This window comes from Lates calcarifer, linkage group LG3, assembly GCF_001640805.2.
Source record: "Lates calcarifer isolate ASB-BC8 linkage group LG3, TLL_Latcal_v3, whole genome shotgun sequence".
Classification (NCBI taxonomy): domain Eukaryota; kingdom Metazoa; phylum Chordata; class Actinopteri; family Centropomidae; genus Lates; species Lates calcarifer.
The window spans coordinates 21281711-21295620 of NC_066835.1; the positions used below are offsets into that span (position 1 = coordinate 21281711).

General features: G+C 40.1%; 4 gene segments (V, D, J or C); 1 reads left to right on the forward strand and 3 right to left on the reverse strand.

The window, feature by feature from the left end:
• The window catches only part of LOC108887537 (immunoglobulin kappa variable 4-1-like), a 45159-nt gene that overhangs the window by 7577 nt on the left and 23672 nt on the right, over positions 1-13910 (reverse strand).
• LOC108887536 (Ig kappa-b4 chain C region-like) overlaps positions 1-13910 on the forward strand; it is a 40128-nt gene that overhangs the window by 786 nt on the left and 25432 nt on the right.
• On the reverse strand, positions 2876-3513 carry LOC108887560 (immunoglobulin kappa variable 4-1-like). The segment is given in 2 exon segments: positions 2876-3213; positions 3321-3513. Coding segments are annotated over 2 exon segments (414 nt in total).
• On the reverse strand, positions 9126-9814 carry LOC108887543 (Ig kappa chain V region 3381-like). The segment is given in 2 exon segments: positions 9126-9476; positions 9584-9814. Coding segments are annotated over 2 exon segments (423 nt in total).

Below are 13910 nucleotides of genomic sequence, written 5' to 3' on the forward strand. Positions count from 1 at the left end.
CAATGTGTGAGTGAGTGACTGGTGGAGCAGAAAAACATCTGACACAAACTCCTTAAAGGAGAAAATCAACTCTCACACAGTAAAGGTGTCCAAGTGTCTGGTGTTTGATTGACAGCTGTGTGGTCCCTGTCCTCTAAGCTGATTGGTGTCTCCTAGGTGATACTCGTCCCACCCTGACGGTGCTGCGCCCCTCCACTGAGGAGCTGGACCAGGGGAAGGCCATGCTCATGTGCCTGGCCAACAAGGGCTTCCCCTCAGACTGGAGTCTGGCCTGGAAGGTGGACGGCAGAAGCAGCGGCAGCAACTGGGAGGAGACCAAGAGCCCCGGGGTGGTGGGGAAGGACGGCCTCTACAGCTGGAGCAGCACCCTGAAGCTCCCTGTAGACCAGTGGCAGAAGGTGGTCTCTGTGACCTGTGAGGCCACCCAGGGCTCCCAGACTCTGGTCTCAGAGATACTGAGGAGAGACCAGTGTTAGTCCTGACTTGACTCACTGGGACTCTGCTACTGGTTTTACTCTGCTACTGCTCTCAGTCTCCACTCTCTCTGAGTCTGTCTGTCTCTTTTTCTCACTCATTCTCTCATTTCATGTTTCATTTATAAGGTTTTGATGCATCTTGTATTTTTTCTTTGTGACAGTACAATAAAGATCTATCATCACATCAGCTGTTTTTCTGAATGTTATTATAAAAGACATATAATCTTTCTGTCTTAATTGTTCCATTAGATCAGAAACTGATTTTAAAATACCTTTGAAATAATAATAGAGAAACACAAGTTCATGTAATGCAGTAGCAGCTATAATACCTGATGCTTTGTGAGCGTGATGCTAAAAAGATCATTATGATATTAACTTCCTTGCAGCCATGATAGAAAAAAAAAGTTCTGAGAAGAAAGTTTACTGATAAAACATTTCAAATAAAATCAGTTCTACAGTCTGTGTCTGATCGGTGAAGTGACTCATTGGTAGAAACTCTGGTGTTGAAATGGTTTTAGAAGAGTCCAGAAAGTGGAATGAATCTGAGTAAATGTAGAAAGTCTGAGAAGAATGTGCTGCTTTAGAATTATCAAGTAGGTGTGGTATATTTGATGGTGATGATGTGAAGATGATGAAGAGAAGATCTCCGCTGACACTGTCTTACTTGCATATAGAAGTTTATTGCAAAGAAGTTGTAGTATACAGGATGTTTATGTATGTTTTTGTCTTTTTGGAATGTTTGAGGGTTTCTAGATGTTTACACTTTTTACGAGTTTCCTATGTTTGAGTTAACCTTTGGGGTTCATGTTTAGGACAAGAGTCAAGAATGTGACACCTAGATTAGTAGGGGTTAAAGGTGAGGGTTTCCTTTCACCTTATCTTCTTCCTCTTGACAGTGAAGGTATTGATTAAGGTCCAGATGTTTCCTATGAACCATGTAAACAACCAATGTATATATACTGGTGTTTAGAGCTGTTAGGTAGAGAGATCCATATTGGCTCGGATCCTCTCACAGGCTACTGCAGTGCTTGTCCGATGCTGAACTACTTTGTAATAAACTTCTATATACAAGTAAGTCAGTGTCAGCGGAGATCGTCTCTTCATCATCTTCAGGTCAACATCACCATCTAATATACCACAAAGTCCAGCATCAAAACAAGCACTGCAGTAGCCTGTGAGAGGATCCGAGCCAATATGGATCTCTCTCCCAACAGCTCTAAACATCAGTATATATATATGTTAGTCGTCTTTATGATTTACAGCGAGACATCGGGCTCTCACTCAATGACCTCACTTTTCCAAGAGAAAGAGAGAAGGGAGGAAAGGCCCTCTCCCTGTTCCTTATATGTATATGTTCATGGCTACTAACCTAAACATGAACCCAAGAATAGAAAGACATACATGGAGCTTCAGGCATTCGAAAAGATTAAAAACCATATATGGAACGTCAGACACTACATAGGATTTTATCAGCAGTTTATATCATCAGAGCCTCAGTATCAGCAGTGTGGTGTCAACATTTAACACAACGTGTGTGTTTTATAACGTGAAGGTTTATTGAAAACTCATGTGTAACTGAATTGAATATAAATCAGATGAAATTCAGTTGAAAATAACTTGAAAAATAAACTTTGATTAAAACATGGAATTTATATTTCATATTCATATTAGTGTTACTGTGTTGTTACCTGCAAAGATTTAACTTCATTTAAATTCATATATAAGTGATGTATGTTGCTCACAGTCTAAATACATTGTTTAATATCCTGTAAACAAAATTATCATTATATTGTAACTTAATAGATGATAAATAATATTTCCTGATATTTTTCTGTTATATTAACTTGATTGTCAGTCAAACTTCTAAAGTGTGTCTATTTCTGTGCAGCTGTTGAGTCAGATCAGTTCCTCTGCAGCTGAGGGAGGTTTTTGTACGATGTTGTATCGCTGTGTGAACGGGGTGCTGTAATCCTGCTGACAGTAATAAACTCCTGCATCTTCAGTCTGGACTCTACTGATGGTCAGAGTGAAGTCAGTTCTAGAATAACTCGCACTGAAATGATCTGAAACTCCAGACTGACGGGAGGTAGCATAATAAATCAGGAGTTTAGAGTGAGTGCTTGTTCTTTGATTACTGGTCATGGTTGGGTATGAAAGCCTAGAGGATGATCATATTATGATGTATAGTAGAATGTCATCTGTGTAAATGTTGATTTTATGATGTGTGACTCTGAATAGTCTGAGATGTTGGTGGATTTATAGGGAATGATGGTAGTATGTGTGTGTGTGTGTGAGAGAGAGAGAGTGTGTGTGTCCTCAGTGAACTGTATCAGTCTCTGCAGTAGCTTCCAGCTGCAGCAGTCACTTCAGTTTCTGTTCAGTCTGACTGAGGGAGGTTTTTGTACGACACTTTTTCACTGTGTGAACACAGCTTGACTGTTGATAGAGTGATAACTCTGACAGTAGTAAACTGCTGCATCTTCAGCCTGGACTCCACTGATGGTCAGAGTGAAGTCAGAGTTTGATCCACTGCCTGTAAAACGATCTGGAATCCCTGATGCTCGAGTGGAAGCAAGGTAAATTAGCAGTTTAGGAGTTTCTCCATCTCTCTGTTGGTACCAGGCTAAACAGTTTGAACTATAAACATTCTGACTGGTTCTACATCTGATGGTGACAGATCCTCCCAGAGCAGCACTCACTGCTCCAGACTGAGTCACTGTGACCTGGCCTCTGGACTCTGAGGATACAGAGACAGAAACATAAAGCAGCGTCATGGTTTTGTGGGCTTCATTTCAGAGGGACGGATGTTGATAGAGGAGAGGAGTTTGATTCTCTGGACTTTACCTGTGAAGCAGCAGCAGAGGAGAGTCCAGATGAGGACGGAGATCAAAGTCATGTTTTTGATGAGGAGGATTTCTGTGGCTTCTGTTGTCATGAAGGACAGCTGTCAGTCATCCAGTCTTCAACTCTCAGGACTATAAACTCTCCCAGAGCACTGGAGCATGGTGCTGCTGATGCAAAGTGGCTCTCTATGGAAATGATCTGACTGACTCCAACAGAGAGTTGTTAATTGTTACTGGTACAATGTTATATAATCAATATCATCAATATATCAATCAATATACAATGATTGACATGGAGAGAAAATACTGAAAAAGTTACTGATGTAAGGTTGAAAAAGTTCAGCTTTTAAATGGTGTAGTGTTAAATGCACTTTTTCTTCTTTGTGAAAATTGCAATTAGTACATTGTAAAGAGAGTGGAACCAACACTAGGTTGAGATAACAGGTGTGTGCACTGGACATTCTGTACATTTCAAAATTAAGTGGTAGTACTATGAAATTCTACTTTAGTTCCTGATCAGATTTTGAGCCACAAGATGGGAAGATAATGCTAATGTTATTTTTTATTGATTTTCATCCTCAAATACATTCATTTTATGGTTCTGGAAATCAAGAAACTGGTAGCATGAGATTCGAAAGTAAACCTCTCAGTGGTGTGATGAGTGCATGAATGTGAGAAAGTGTAATGTGTGCAGCTGATAATGTGAAAAATCAAACCGACAGAACAATAAAACACAACCAAACAAACCCCCTCTTGCTGTGAAGAGAGAGAGAGAACTGACATCTCCAGTCCTCTTATACAGCAATCAGGAGAAGTGGATTCAGGTGTGGCTCATATCCTCCTGACACACCTCTGCCACTCTGACTGCCTCCTAAACACTTTGATCAACACCTCTTTGGACTGCATATTCAAACTTCCCATCAGCAGCTACCAAACACAAATTCAACACTTGAAATCAACTCCAGACTTTTTATCTGCTGAATTTGTCATGAAATAATGAGGGAACAGGCCACACCTGGACATGAGACTGACTGTCAGTCAACTGTCCAATTACTGTTCAGCCTCTGAAAATGGAGGGACTGTGTATAAAAATGAACAATCTTGATGGCTTCATGTCAGATCCATTATGGTGGTGTACAGAGGCAAAATTATTATAATTGTGTCTGTGTCCAAATACTTATGCACTCAGTTGTATATGTAGTAGATGATGATGTGACATTTAATCACAATCCAAAATATAATCTACTTCTTTCCATTTCTGTCAAATTCCTCTATTCACAGTCCTGACGTCAGCATATCAGACCAAAGATTTTTCTGCACATGTTCCATGAGTCTGTGAATGAGGGAGGTTTTTGTACAATGATTTTAAAAAAAAAAAAATCTTGGTAACAGGCATTGGCCATAGACAATGTGCATGGCTTGGTATTACTTAGAATAAATGGGAAAATATGAACTTTGGATAAGTTCATATCATAAGAAATTTGGATAAGCTGTGCAGGGGATTCTGTCATTTATTTTTCAGAGAGTCATTAATCAAGTCTATCAGGGAAATACAAATTTCAAACTGTATGAACTTCACTGTTCATATAAAGGTGGAGTGAGTGCTTTGATTACTGGTCAGGTTTTGGACTGAAAGCCATGATGATGATTATATTGTGATGTAGAGTAGAATGTCATCTGTCATCAGTTGAGTTTATTATGTGTGACTGATACAGTTAAAGGTCGTTTCAATAAAATTAATGTAATTTGTGTGTGTGTGTGTGTGTGTGTGTGTGTGTCCTCAGTGAACTGTATCAGTCTCTGCAGTAGCTTCCAGCTGCAGCAGTCACTTCAGTTTCTGTTCAGTCTGACTGAGGGAGGTTTTTGTACGACGCTTTTTCACTGTGTGAACAGATACTGACTGTTGATATAGTGAAGACTCTGACAGTAGTAAACTGCTGCATCTTCAGCCTGGACTCCACTGATGGTCAGAGTGAAGTCAGAGTTTGATCCACTGCCTGTAAAACGATCTGGAATCCCTGATGCTCGAGTGGAAGCAAGGTAAATTAGCAGTTTAGGAGTTTCTCCATCTCTCTGTTGGTACCAGGCTAAATAGTTAGAATTATGAACATTCTGACTGGTTCTACATGTGATGGTGACAGATCCTCCCAGAGCAGATCTCACTGCTCCAGGCTGAGTCACTGTGACCTGGCCTCTGGACTCTGAGGATACAGAGACAGAAACATAAAGCAGCGTCATGGTTTTGTGGGCTTCATTTCAGAGGGACGGATGTTGATAGAGGAGAGGAGTTTGATTCTCTGGACTTTACCTGTGAAGCAGCAGCAGAGGAGAGTCCAGATGAGGACGGAGATCAAAGTCATGTTTTTGATGAGGAGGATTTCTGTGGCTTCTGTTGTCATGAAGGACAGCTGTCAGTCATCCAGTCTTCAACTCTCAGGACTATAAACTCTCCCAGAGCACTGGAGCATGGTGCTGCTGATGCAAAGTGGCTCTCTATGGAAATGATCTGACTGATTATAACAGAGACTTATTAGTTGTTACTGGTACAGTGTTATATATACAATGACTGACATGGAGGGAAAAAAATGAAAAAGTTACTGATGTAAGGTTGTATCCTTTTTCTCTCTTTACTTTTTAATACTTTTATGACCAAATACATTTTTTTATATTGTTCTTGGAGTTTTATCTTTATTATTGTTTTCCACGACGAGACCATTTTAGGGAAATCCATTCAAACATCTGTTCAAACATCATTAACATCTGCTCATGGTGATGATTCTTATGAACAGGTCTTAACATGTTACTAATCCAAAATTATCCAAAATCCAAAATCTCTGAACCAAAAATGTTGTAGAAGCTTTTTTTAGGATTAGAAATAAAAAAACAGGATATCATCAGCATAAAGTCAAACAACATGAATGAGATCTGAGATCTTCATCCAACAATATTAAAATGTCAGAGTACTGATTTACCAAAATGCATTCATTAAATCAGTCATCTCCATGTAAGTTATTAAAAGAATCACGTTTCTGTCTAAAATGATGACAGTAGATCTGTTAAATCTACAGAGGAAGAGTGTGTCTCAGTGACAGACACCAAGAATGTTATCGTTTTAGTTAATGATTATATTAATAAATGATGTTAATGAGTGACACATGCTCTGTCAGTCTAACCTGCAGTGTCTCTGCTTTCCCGTAGTGTCCTAAACCAGGTGCTGGTCCCAGACTGCTCTCACAAACTATCTGCTCTTCCAGTGTTGTGGTGGATTAATGGTTCAGGTGTGAACTCTGCTTTTTCAGTCTCTTACATAAGTTACAGCAGGAATATATGTAGCATTTATGCTCCAATTGAAACAATGTAAACTTAACCTGAGAAGACATTACAGATGTTTTTAGTCAGCTTTTAGTCAGCAAACACAAACATTTGTAGAGGGCAATTAATAAAACTGATCAAACTCAGATCTAGGGCTGCAAAGCCAAACAATATTTTTATCATCTTTAATGGCTCCTATACCGTGTGTGAATTCATATTACTGATGCATGGTGTAAATATTGTAGAGATTTTGTTTTTAGTTTAAAACATGAAATGAACCTGTGTGTGCTTCAGTTTCTGTGTGTATCTGTGTGTGTGTGTGTGTGTGTGTGTGTGTGTCCTCAGTGAACTGTATCAGTCTCTGCAGTAGCTTCCAGCTGCAGCAGTCACCTCAGTTTCTGTTCAGTCTGACTGAGGGAGGTTTTTGTACGACGCTTTTTCACTGTGTGAACACATACTGACTGTTGATATAGTGATAACTCTGACAGTAGTAAATGAAATTATTCAAGGTGAGCATTTTGTGATGTATAATAAGATGTCATCAGCATACCATCAAAACAGTAGTGGAGTAATAAATAACCGTGTTCAATATTGTGGTAAATTCTTGTGAGCTCATATATTCTCTGTTGAACCATGTTACAATTATGTATACCTGTGTGGATTATGAGTTGACTGTTAGATAAACATATCTAAGCAAATTTTTATATGCACATCTGTGTGTGTGTGTGTGTGTGTGTGTGTGTGTGTTTGTGTGTGTGTCCTCAGTGAACTGTATCAGTCTCTGCAGTAGCTTCCAGCTGCAGCAGTCACTTCAGTTTCTGTTCAGTCTGACTGAGGGAGGTTTTTGTACGACACTTTTTCACTGTGTGAACGACCACTGGCTGTTGATATAGTGTGCACCCTGACAGTAGTAAACTGCTGCATCTTCAGCCTGGACTCCACTGATGGTCAGAGTGAAGTCAGAGTTTGATCCACTGCCTGTAAAACGATCTGGAATCCCTGATGCTCGAGTGGAAGCAACATAAATAAGCAGTTTAAGAGTTTCTCCATCTCTCTGTTGGTACCAGGATAAACGGTTTGAACCATAAACATTCTGACTGGTCCTACATGTGATGGTGACGGAGCCTCCCAGAGCAGCACTCACTGCTCCAGGCTGAGTCACTGTGACCTGGCCTCTGGACTCTGAGGATACAGAGACAGAAACATAAAGCAGCGTCATGGTTTTGTGGGCTTCATTTCAGAGGGACGGATGTTGATAGAGGAGAGGAGTTTGATTCTCTGGACTTTACCTGTGAAGCAGCAGCAGAGGAGAGTCCAGATGAGGACGGAGATCAAAGTCATGTTTTTGATGAGGAGGATTTCTGTGGCTTCTGTTGTCATGAAGGACAGCTGTCAGTCATCCAGTCTTCAACTCTCAGGACTATAAACTCTCCCAGAGCACTGGAGCATGGTGCTGCTGATGCAAAGTGGCTCTCTATGGAAATGATCTGACTGACTCCAACTTGTTAGTTGTTACTGACACTGTGTTGTATGAACAATGATTTATGTGGAGGGAGAAAGAAAAGGTTGATAAAGTTCTGCTTTTAAATAGTGCAGAGATGAATGTGCTTTTAATTTTTTTATCAAAATGTAATCAGTACACTAAATCAAGGAGAACCAATACTAGACTTAGATGACAGATTGACTTTTCAGCTATGTGTATTTACATTTTAAGCAGGAGTAGCCAGAAAATCTCTTTTAGTTTCTGATCAGATTATGGGCTAAGTGGATTCAGGTGTGGCTCATATCCTCCTGACACACCTCTGCCACTCTGACTGCCTCCTAAACACTTTGATCAACACCTCTTTGGACTGCATATTCAAACTTCCCATCAACAGCTACCAAATACAAATTCAACACTTGGAATCAACTCCAGACTTTTTATCTGCTGAATTTGTCATGAAATAATGAGGGAACAGGCCACACCTGAACATGAGTATTTCTACTGGAGGAAGAATAGAGTAGAGGAATAGGAATTTTAACATTTACTTGTCAAGGAAGCTTTGAAAGTTCAACAAGGAAGATCTCTTCACTCATACTATCCCTTGTTCCTTTATGGGGTATCACTGGCTTTATAGTCCTCCTCTTCTTCTTTCCATTTCTGTCAAACTACTTAAATCGCAATCATGACATCACCACTTCTAACCAATGAGTGTAAACTGTGCTGTTTATGTAGCAAACGAGTGAGTGCTTTGATTACTGGTCAGGTGTGGGACTAAGGGGCCTGGAGGATGATGCTATTGTGATGTATAATAGAATGTCATCTGTGTAAAGGTTGATTTTGTGATTTGTGACTCTGAATAGTCTGAGATGTTGGTGCATTTATAGGAAATAAGGGTAGTGCATGTGTGTGTGTGTATGTGTGTGTGTGTGTCCTCAGTGAACTGTATCAGTCTCTGCAGTAGCTTCCAGCTGCAGCAGTCACCTCAGTTTCTGTTCAGTCTGACTGAGGGAGGTTTTTGTACGACGCTTTTTCACTGTGTGAACACATACTGACTGTTGATATAGTGATAACTCTGACAGTAGTAAACTGCTGCATCTTCAGCCTGGACTCCACTGATGGTCAGAGTGAAGTCAGAGTTTGATCCACTGCCTGTAAAACGATCTGGAATCCCTGATGCTCGAGTGGTAGCCCAGTAAATAAGCAGTTTAGGAGTTTCCCCATCTCTCTGTTGGTACCAGGCTAACGCATGGTAGCTGCTCCAAGTATAAACATTCTGACTGGTTCTACATGTGATGGTGACGGAGCCTCCCACAGCAGATCTCACTGCTCCAGGCTGAGTCACTGTGACCTGGCCTCTGGACTCTGAGGATACAGAGACAGAAACATAAAGCAGCGTCATGGTTTTGTGGGCTTCATTTCAGAGGGATGGATGTTGATAGAGGAGAGGAGTTTGATTCTCTGGACTTTACCTGTGAAGCAGCAGCAGAGGAGAGTCCAGATGAGGACGGAGATCAAAGTCATGTTTTTGATGAGGAGGATTTCTGTGGCTTCTGTTGTCATGAAGGACAGCTGTCAGTCATCCAGTCTTCAACTCTCAGGACTATAAACTCTCCCAGAGCACTGGAGCATGGTGCTGCTGATGCAAAGTGGCTCTCTATGGAAATGCTCTGACTGACTCCAACAGAGACTTGTTAGTTGTTACTGGTACAGTGCTGCATGTACAATGATGCACGTAAAGGAAAAAATTAAAGTTATTGATGTAAGGTTGAAAAAGTTCAGGTTTTTTGTGAAAATGTCATCGGTACATTGTACAAACAGTGGAACCAGCACTAGGCTGAGATGACAAGTGTTTGCAATGGCCATTTGTATTCTGTACATTTCAAAGTTAATTACAGAGTAGTCAGAAATTCTGCTTTTGTCCCTGTCAGATTATGGGTTAAAATAATAGTATTGTAATATTCTGAAAAGAAATTAATTTTATGGTGGTGTGCAGAGGTAGGTGGTAACAACTCACATTTAGTTTGTTACATGTACTTGCAGCTACAATATGCAGATTCTGGAAATCAAGCTACTGGTAGAGTGAGACTCAAAAGCAAACCTCTCCACCCCTCCCTGGTTCATGACAAAACCAGCTCAAGTTCCCAATAAAACAAGGGAGACCACGAAGTTAATCAAGGATTAAAGCAAAACACATTTATTTAACTACTGGTAAACTATACACACATTTACTGTGGGTTATGTAGATCAGTATTATCAGTGGTGTGATAAACGGCTACCAAACACAAATTCAACACTTGGAATCAACTCCAGACTTTTTATCTGCTGAATGTGTCATGAAATAATGAGGGAACAGGCCACACCTGGACATGAGACTGACTGTCAGTCAACTGTCCAATTACTGTTCAGCCTCTGAAAATGGAGGGACTGTGTATAAAAATGAACAATCTTGATGGCTTCATGTCAGATCCATTATGGTGGTGTACAGAGGCAAAATTATTATAATTGTGTCTGTATCCAAATACTTATGCACTCAGTTGTATATGTAGTAGATGATGATGTGACATTTAATCACAATCCAAAATATAATCTACTTCTTTCCATTTCTGTCAAATTCCTCTATTCACAGTCCTGACGTCAGCATATCAGACCAAAGATTTTTCTGCACATGTTCCATGAGTCTGTGAATGAGGGAGGTTTTTGTACAATGATTTAAAAAAAAAAAAAAAAAATCTTGTTAACAGGCATTGGCCATAGACAATGTGCATGGCTTGGTATTACTTAGAATAAATGGGAAAATATGAACTTAAAATTTGGATAAACTGTGCAATGGATTCTGTCATTTATTTTTCACAGTCATTAATCAAGTCAATTAGGGAAATGCAAATTTCAAACTGTATGAACTTCACTGTTCATATAAAGGTGGAGTGAGTGCTTTGATTACTGGTCAGGTTTTGGACTGAAAGCCAGGAGGGTGATTATATTGTGATGTAGAGTAGAATGTCATCTGCAAAAAAGTTGAGTTAATTATGTGTGACTGATACAGTTAAAGGTCTTTTCAATGAGATTAATATAATTTGTGTGTGTGTGTGTGTGTGTGTGTGTCCTCAGTGAACTGTATCAGTCTCTGCAGTAGCTTCCAGCTGCAGCAGTCACTTCAGTTTCTGTTCAGTCTGACTGAGGGAGGTTTTTGTACGACACTTTTTCACTGTGTGAACACATACTGACTGTTGATATAGTGAAAACTCTGACAGTAGTAAACTGCTGCATCTTCAGCCTGGACTCCACTGATGGTCAGAGTGAAGTCAGAGTTTGATCCACTGCCTGTAAAACGATCTGGAATCCCTGATGCTCGAGTAGTAGCAGTGTAAATAAGCAGTTTAGGAGTTTCTCCATCTCTCTGTTGGTACCAAGCTAAAAAGTGGTTTGGGCTGCTATAATAAACATTCTGACTGGTTCTACATCTGATGGTGACGGAGCCTCCCAGAGCAGATCTCACTGCTCCAGGCTGAGTCACTGTGACCTGGCCTCTGGACTCTGAGGATACAGAGACAGAAACATAAAGCAGCGTCATGGTTTTGTGGGCTTCATTTCAGAGGGACGGATGTTGATAGAGGAGAGGAGTTTGATTCTCTGGACTTTACCTGTGAAGCAGCAGCAGAGGAGAGTCCAGATGAGGACGGAGATCAAAGTCATGTTTTTGATGAGGAGGATTTCTGTGGCTTCTGTTGTCATGAAGGACAGCTGTCAGTCATCCAGTCTTCAACTCTCAGGACTATAAACTCTCCCAGAGCACTGGAGCATGGTGCTGCTGATGCAAAGTGGCTCTCTATGGAAATGCTCTGACTGACTCCAACAGAGAGTTGTTAGTTGTTACTGGCACAGTGTTGTATGTACAATGATGCATGTGAAGGGAATAATGAAAAAGTTACTGATGTAAGGTTCAAGATGTTCAGCTTTTAAAGGATGCAGAGTTAAATGCACTTTTAGTTCTTCATGAAAATGTAATCAGTTCATTGTAAAGAGAGTAGAACAAGCACTAGAAGCATGTGCATTAGACATTTGCATTCTCTGCATTTCAGAATAATGTGAGAGGAGTCAGAAAGTCTCCTTTCTTTCCTGATCAGATTTGGAGCTAAAAGAAGGGATAATAATGATATTTTAATATTTGATTGATTCTCATCTGCAAATAAATTCGTTTTCTGGTGTCTGCAGGAGTGGGGGGTAACAAGTTACATTTAGTCAGATACCTATGCTTAAGGCTACACTATGCAAGTTCTGAAAATCAAGCTACTCATAGCATGAGACTTGAAAACAATCCAATCCTCCCCTGGTTCATGACAAGACCAGCTCAAGGTCCAGATAAAACAAGGGAGACCACACATAAAATAAAGAATTAAATGAAAACATATTTATTTAAACTACACACAAATTTACTGATAAGTGCATGAATGTGAGAAAGTGTGATGTATACTGAATGTGTACTAATACAACCTCAAAACACAACCAAACAAACCCCCTCTTGCTGTTAGGACAGAGAGAACTGACATCTCCAGTCCTCTTATACAGCAATCAGGAGAAGTGGATTCAGGTGTGGCTCATATCCTCCTGACACACCTCTGCCACTCTGACTGCCTCCTAAACACTTTGATCAACACTTCTTTGGACTGCATATTCAAACTTCCCATCAACAGCTACCAAACACAAATTCAACACTTGGAATCAACTCCAGACTTTTTATCTGCTGAATGTGTCATGAAATAATGAGGGAACAGGCCACACCTGGACATGAGACTAACTGTCAGTCAACTGTCCAATTACTGTTCAGCATCTGAAAATGGAGGGACTGTGTATTAAAATGGATCTAAGTCCTAAAACAGTTAATGTGGTATTTTTTGTTAAATTTTTTGAATTAAAGCTGATAGTCTACACTTTAATCACATCTTGATAGCTTTGTTTCAGATCCATTGTGGTGGTGTGTGGAGGAAAAATTGTGCAAATTGTGTCACTGTTCAAATACTTATGGCCTCATGTAGCAGATGATCTAATCAGGAGATGGCAACATGATGTTTAATCCCAAGCTGATCATGAATATAGGTGTATGTTTGTGTGGTTTTTGAAATTTCTGTCTTTCATTTCTCATACAGTATTTGGTTAAACATTATCATACATGGAATTGTAAAAATAACAGTTTACACTGAGCTGTTCATGTAGAAGAGGAGATGTTGCTTTGATTACTGGTCACGTTTGGGACTGAGAGCCTGGAGGATGATTAGATTATGATGTATAGTAGAATGTCATCTGCGTAAAAGTTGATTTTGTGATGTGTGACTCTGAATAGTCTGAGATGTTGGTGGATTTCTGGATGGAAGAAACATGATACAAAGGTCTACTGAACCTTTATACATAAACTAATACAGCTAAATGAGACTTTGTATTCTTTTCAACAAAAAAAAAGAATAAGGTTAGTGTTTGTGTGTGTGTGTGTGTGTGTGTGTGTGTGTGTGTGTGTCCTCAGTGAACTGTATCAGTCTCTGCAGTAGCTTCCAGCTGCAGCAGTCACTTCAGTTTCTGTTCAGTCTGACTGAGGGAGGTTTTTGTACGACGCTTTTTCACTGTGTGGACACCCACTGACTGTTGATATAGTGAAGACTCTGACAGTAGTAAACTGCTGCATCTTCAGCCTGGACTCCACTGATGGTCAGAGTGAAGTCAGAGTTTGATCCACTGCCTGTAAAACGACCTGGAATCCCTGATGCTTGAGTGGTAGCACGATAGATTAGCAGTTTAGGAGTTTCT